This window comes from Lupinus angustifolius, chromosome LG04, assembly GCF_001865875.1.
Source record: "Lupinus angustifolius cultivar Tanjil chromosome LG04, LupAngTanjil_v1.0, whole genome shotgun sequence".
Lineage (NCBI taxonomy): Eukaryota > Viridiplantae > Streptophyta > Magnoliopsida > Fabales > Fabaceae > Lupinus > Lupinus angustifolius.
This window is the reverse complement of record NC_032012.1, coordinates 16207844-16215331: the sequence shown is the minus strand read 5'-3', so window position 1 is coordinate 16215331 and position 7488 is coordinate 16207844. Positions and strand designations below refer to the sequence as shown.

Below are 7488 nucleotides of genomic sequence, written 5' to 3'. Positions count from 1 at the left end.
AGCTCTTATAGGCACAAGTTGTCCTCATCAAAACCATGATATATAAGGAGAGCTTTCCAAAGTGTTCCTCTTGACATGCACACTTTCAGTTAGGAGTTTAATATTAGTATAAATAGAAGTTAGTATTATGTCTTTTGTATCATATTATCACATTATAATTACATCATTCACAATAGTATTAATACAATTTTATGTGAGAATAGATAAAGCCATTTTGGCTTCAAACTAAAAATAACTTAGGCATTTTGATAGTGGAAGTTGGAGAGCATTCATGAAAGTGGTTGGTAAATAAACCAACATTTAATGGAGATTTGGATGATTTCTCTATAAACAAAGAAGCTCTAGTTAGGAAATCACAACACACACCATTCCAGTATCTCTCAATCTCATAATTCTGTGTAAAATATTTGTAGTGTCTTCTTAGTGTTTCTTATATTTTATATAGAGAAAGGTGTATACTATAATTGTTCTCTTCTTGTATTTAGAAAGATGTTGTAACATTTTTCCACATAGTGAAAACCTTTTGGTCTAGTCCATGGTTGTTTCCCTCATCGCCTATTTTGAAATGGAAAATAGTGAAAGAATGCCATTATAACCGATCTACAAAATTTTGATGAAGACAAGATCTTACATGTATGCTTGAAGACTTGGACATCTCAACAAACAACATACCAAGAACTCAAGGTCATTGTCATAGAATCTAGGATTGTCTTTTTATATTCTAGAGTCCTGAGACGATTGCCTAGTATTGAGTCTTAGGGTAGGTAAACTCAAGATGAAAGTGTCTCACGGAGAGTCTAAGATAAAAATCACATAAAATGAGGCATAACATCAACACATAAATATATCATAATTAACACTCCTGCATTTGTATTTAGCATACATGATTTTATGCATAAAGGTTTAATCATTTCTAAAATCATGATTGCATGATCATTCATCATATAGGGAGTTTACCATTTAAAGATTGAAAAACAATTTTTAATGAATTTAATTGATTAACCCAATTAGTAATCGATTAAGTCCTAGTTAAATCCTTAATCGATTAAGGAAAGTCATAATCGATTAAATGGAGTTACAGTAGCTAGCCTCCCAAGATTTTTGTGTATTAATTGATTAAGTAATCTTTTAATCGATTAGGCCATAACTGAAAGTTTGTTTTCAAAAACCCGTTAATTGATTAACATGATAATTTAATTTATTAATATCTATTATATCAGTTGTGGGATAATTATGTTATTTTGAAACAGAATCCATTCCTTTTTTAAAACAGTTTTTATCTTCACCTTCAGTAAGCAAGGGCGAAAAATATCTGAGAGAAAGAATCATAGATTCACTGTCCTAAAAAGTTTCAAAGCTATCTTGATGTATCTTTGAGTTTTCTTGCATGAGCTTCAAGAGTGAAAGAAGAAAGAATAGAGAGAAAAGAAAGAAAAATCTTGTCATTGAGCAGAACCATTTTTCATTCAATTGAAAACACGTTTTGCATGATTTTATAATTAGGCCTTAGGGTTGTGTTTGTAAGATCAATTTGTCAAGGGTGATTAGAATCGATTATAGAGTTGTAATCCGCATATTCCAATGTGCAAAGTAACTTGGCGGAAGTTCTGAAATTGAGGAAAATTCTCGTGATGTGTGGTATCATCATAGGTTGAGAATTAGGAGTCTTCATTAGATAGAAAGTCTTGACTCGTGTAAGAGTTTCGGCTGGGGCCAAATTGCGAAAGGTGTGGTATTCAATTAGGCGTAGATAAGGGTTTAAACCGGGATTTATGGCTCGTTAGTTTCAAGAAGGAAGTTTATATCTCATTGTATTGGAAGTGTGGTTGTAAATTACATTTATGATTAGTGAAGAAAATGTCCCAAATCAACCGGGAGGACTGGATGTAGTTTGCACTGGACCGCAAATGAACCAGGATAAAAATGATCCAGCAAATTTTCTCTATCCCTATCTCTTTATAATTCAGACTTTATTGCTTCTTGTTTTGATTAGATTACCGTGATTAGTTTCTTGTTGTGTTAATTTTTTGTTAGTCAAAAATCAATCTTAGGATAGTAAAGATCAAGAATTAACATGGTCATTGTGAAGCGAGAAAACTAATTTTCAAAGTAAAACAATCAGGATAATCGATTAACGTTCTGATAATAATCGATTAAGTGAACTGACTTTAATCGATTAACCCTATTGATAATCGATTAACTACAACAGTTTTGAATTCTGCGCAAACATCGTAAAAGCAGGACTGGTGATTCGCGACACATATTCACCCCCTCTAGGTGTAACCATAATGTATTGGTACCCAACAAGTGGTATCAGAGCTAGTATGAAGGTGCTAGCTTGACCGCTAAATTCATTGATCCAAAGGATTAATCACTATGTGCTCCACTAACCCTTTCAACGGTGATGGCACATCCATCAACTGTCCTCCAATTTTCAGTGGCGAAGGGTAAGCCTACTGGAAGCTGCACATGCGAATATTTATGGAGGTATAGACACAGAGTGGATGGTGAACCTAAAGAAAAACCAAAGGGAATATGGACTAACCAAGAAAGACGTAAAGTCCAGCATAATCTAAAGGCAAAGAACATTATAATATCTGCCTTATCATACGATGAATTCTTTCGAGTATCACAGTTCCAAAATGCAAAATAAATGTCGAATACTTTGCAAGTAACCCACGAAGGCACAAGTGAGGTTAAGCGTGCAAGACTAAATGTGTTAACCCATGAATATGAGTTGCTTCGTATATTTCTAAATGAGTCAATTAATGAAATGTAGAAACGATTCACCCATATTGTTAACCATTTAATTGCATTAGATAAGAGTTTTTCTATTAGTGAACTTACTAACAAAGTGTTGTGTTGTCTTGATAGGAAATGATAGCCCAAGGTAACCGCAATTATGGAGTCGAAAGACTTGTGTACAATGCCTCTAGCAACTCTCTTTGGAAAACTCCAGGAACACGAAATGGAGTTAGGATGCTTAACAATGCATGAAGGTTTAGACCGGAAGAAAAAGGGGATCTCCCTGAAAGATACATCTTCACAATCACAGGAAGAGACAGACGATAATGATTTGGGGTCTAAACTTGGTGATGAAACCTTAAACCTCATGGTCAGAAAATTTGGGAAGTTTCTCAAGAAGAAAGGAGAATTTAAGCGCCTTCAAAAAAAGAGGCAGCAGATTCAACCAGACAAGGCAAAGCTCCCAAAGATCGCTTCATTTGCCATGAGTGTGGCAAGTCGGGCCATATGAAATACAAATGCCCGACCCACCTCAAGAAGGTTGAACATGATAAAAACAACCCCAAGACTTCAAATTCAAGCAGGCCTACATAGTGTGGGATGTCCCGGAGGACGAAACAAAAAGTAGCACATCTGATGAAGAGGAGACAGCCAAGTTGTGCTTAATGGCAAACACTACAGAAATTGGCATAACAAGCAACCCGGATAACACAAGTGGGGTATAATTTTCTGCCTCATCTTCATCTTCTAATGAGTCTCCTACTTATGATGAATTATATAGTGCATTTGTTGAGTTGCATGAGGAACTTAAGAAATTAGCGAAAGGAAATGTAGATAGACAATGAGTCATTATGTTGCACGAAAGTAAGATAACTAAAATGCAAGAGGAATTAAATGAATTAAAATTGGAAAATGAGACTCTTGATCTGATTTACTCTTTTGCCTCATGTAGTTGTGCCACTAAATTAATTGAACCCCCTATTTGTGACTAATGCGATATATTAAATGCTAAAATTTCTGATTTAAAAGATAAATTGGTAAAGTTCACATATAGCAGAAATAACCTGAACAACCTACATCTAGAAATGTAGGTAATCATAGAGGTCTTGGCTATAAATCAAAGAAAAATAGTAGACCATATAGGAGGCAAGTAAACTACATGCATAATAGGACTAATCATAATTTGCCTACTTGTTTCTACTGTGGTAAACATAGTCATACATCTATGTCATGCTACATTAGGAAATATGGTGTACCTAGTAGTAACAAGAAAGGACCAAATATAACTTGGGTACCTAAACAATGCAAGTAAACTTGTTTTGAAGGTATGCCTACAGACTTAGGGACAAGTGATAGATCAAAGTTCCTGAATCTCTCACAAAATGGTAAGGGTTATGTCACGTATGGAGATAACAATATAGGGAAGATACTAGGGGCTGGAAGAATTGGAAATGCTTCACAAGTCGTGATTGAAAACATGTTATATGCCGAAGGACTAGAGCACAACCTACTAAGCATTAGCCAGTTGTGATACAAAGGTAACAAGGTATCTTTTGACTCAAATTTTTGCATCATTCGTGATGGGGTAAATAATAATGTTAAGTTCATAGGGCCGCGAATAAACAACATTTATATGATCAATTTGGATGATGTCACCACTTTGTTTTCTAAATGTTTTATCACTAAAGATAGACATTTGGTTGTGGCATAGACGAGTAGCGCACGCTCATTTGAAACATCTAGCTAAGTTGTCATCACATGATTATGTAGTCGGATACCCAATGTTGGATTTTAAATTAAAAGACTCTTGTACCACTTGTCAAAAGTGTAAACAAGTGAAGATATCATTTTTAACTAAGAACGTGATATCCACAACAAAGCCTTTGGAATTACTGCATATGGATTTGTTTGGACCATCACAAATTATGAGCTTTGGTGGTAGCTACTATGCGCTAGTAATTGTTGATGACTACTCTAGATTTACATAGACTTTGTTTCTCGCTCTAAAAACCGATGCTTTCAAATCCTTTAAAAATATGGCCAAACAACTTCAAAACCAATTTGATCATAAGATAGTGTATATTTGCAACGATTATGGTGGTGAATTTGAAAACCACCTATTTGATAAGTTTTGCGAAAAGCATGGGATCCTACATCAGTATTCAGCTCCTCGAACCTCTCAACAAAATGGAGTTGTTGAGAGGAAAAATCGAGTACTAGAGGAGCTAGCTAGGCAATGCTAAATGAAAGCAATGTACCTAAATATTTTTGGGTTGATGTGGTGCATACTGCTTGCTACGTAATTAACTGAGTATTACTTATGCCTACACTCTTAAAAACACCACATGAATTGCTTAAAGGCTGAAAACCAAATATTTCACACTTGCATGCCTTTGGATGTAAATGCTTTATATTGACTAATGGTACAAGATTGCTAGGTAAATTTGATTCGAAAGCTGACGAGGGAATATATTATGCATGTTGAAGAATTTGTCCATGTAAAATTTGAAGAATCTTCTCCAAAAGAGAAGAGGAAGGTTGTGTGTGATGATGTTTCAGGTACGTTAGAAAATGCATACACAAAGGAAATGGATATTGAGAACAAGGTTCGAGATGATCAAGAGCAAAATGTAGATCATCAAGAAATTCCTATGGCGTGGAAGACAAAGAAATGTCATCCACTCGACAAGGTTATATGTGATATCTCTATGGGAGCGGTAACCCGAAATTCACTGCGAAAATTTTGTAACTTTGTAGCATTTGTGTCTCAAGTCGAACCTAAGACTATAGACAACGCCTTAGAGGATGAACACTGGGTATAGCTATGCAAGAAGAGTTAAACCAGTTTGAGTGTACTAACGTATGGGACTTGGTCCCTAATCCTAAAGATCATCCCGTAATAGGCACAAAATGGGTCTTTAAAAATAAATTGGACGAATATGGTTTGATTATACGTAATAAGGCATTTGTTGTTGTAAAAGGATATAATCAAGAAGATGGCATTTCCTATGATGAAACCTACGCCCATGTTGCGAAGTTAGAGGCTATTCGAATTTTACTAGCCTTTGCATTGATAATGAACTTCAAACTTTTTCAAATGGATGTAAAGAGTGTGTTCTTGAATGGATATATTCAAGAAGAAGTATATGTGAATCAATTGCCCGGCTTTGAAAATCATAAATTCTCTAATCATGTTTATAAACTCAAAAAGGCTTTATATGGTTTAAAGCAAGTGCCTAGAGCTTGGTATGATAGATTGAGTAGTTTCTTATTAGAAAAGGGCTTTGAAAGGGGCAAGGTTGTGATAAGTGCTAAACATACCTAAATTTCATACATTTATATGGCACTTATCTTAAGCATAATTGGAAAAAACCAACTTAAAACAATCTTTTTGTATAAAATACCACAATCTTGTATATTTGTATGTGTATCTTCTTTTTATGTTGTGTTAACCTTAGCTCTTACCTATGGATGGGATGTTCAACAAATTGATGTCAACAACGCTTTCCTTAATGGAGTTCTTGAGGAAGTTGTTTACATGCAAAAAATAGAGGGGTTCAAGTCCTCAAACAACACTTTAGTCTGCAAGTTGAACAAGGCTATCTATGGTCTCAAACAAGCTCCCAAGGCCTGGTTTGATAAACTGGCAAGAACTCTTTTATCCTTTGGTTTTCGAAAATGCAGATGTGACCACTCCCTTTTTCTCTTAACTACTTCTACACACAAATTGTTTGTTCTATGCTATGTTGATGACATCATCATCACAAGAACTTCTTCCGTTTTGATTAAGCAACTCATTGAAAAATGAACTTTGCCTTTGCTCTCAAAGATCTTGGTGCTTTGGATTACTTTTTGGGAATCGAAATTCAGAAACTTCCAAATGGGTCTCTTCTTCTTGTTCAGTCCAAATACATTAAAGACTTGTTACAAAAATTTCATATGGATAATATGAAGAGTCTTCCTACTCCTATGGTTGGAGGGTGCAAGCTTATTAAACATGAGATCAATTTCTTGGTGGATGCAAAGTTGTACCGGTCCCTTGCTGGGGCCTTACAATACATTACTATTACTCGACCAGAAATTTCCTACAATATCAGTAAGGTATGTCAGTTTCTTTCTCAACCTCAAGAGGAACACTGGAAGGCTTTAAAAAGGGTTTTACGGTACCTCCAAGGCACAATTACTCATGGTCTATTATTAAAACCGGCGTCTCCTCATCATCCTCTTTCTCTCTACACCTACTGTGATACTGATTAGGCATCTGCTCCTAATGACCGCAAGTCTAATTTTGGGGCATGTGTTTATCTTGCCCCTAATTTGGTTTCCTGGTGGTCAAAGAAACAAGAATGGGTTGCTCGATCCATGACTGAAGCAAAATATCGCAATCTGACTCTTGCTGCTAGTGAAATGATCTGGATTCAAAGTCTTCTTCAAGAATTACAATTCAAAACCTCTATTCCAGTTGTCTATTGTGATAATATGAGCAATGTCTTACTCTCCAGAAATCTGGTTCTTCACTCCAGAACCAAACATATTGAACTTGATATTTTTTGGGTCTAAGAAAGGGTTATTAGCAAGCAGTTTCTTGTTGAGCATGTTTCCTCTGAGCATCAGGTTGCAGATATTCTCACTAAATCTCTCTCTACTTCCAGATTTCTTCTTCTTCGAGATCAACTTCATGTGATTGATATGTGTACTGCTCAATGTGGTCATGATGGCTCCAAATTTAGGGGGGAATATTAG

At 35.4% G+C, this 7488-nt stretch overlaps 1 protein-coding gene across 1 annotated transcript; it reads left to right on the top strand.

The window, feature by feature from the left end:
* LOC109344654 (uncharacterized mitochondrial protein AtMg00810-like) lies at window positions 6550-7488 on the top strand. Its single transcript, XM_019583408.1, has 3 exons — window positions 6550-6846; window positions 7003-7254; window positions 7360-7488. Exons 1-3 carry the CDS (start codon window positions 6550-6552, stop codon window positions 7486-7488), a joined length of 678 nt encoding a protein of 225 aa, XP_019438953.1.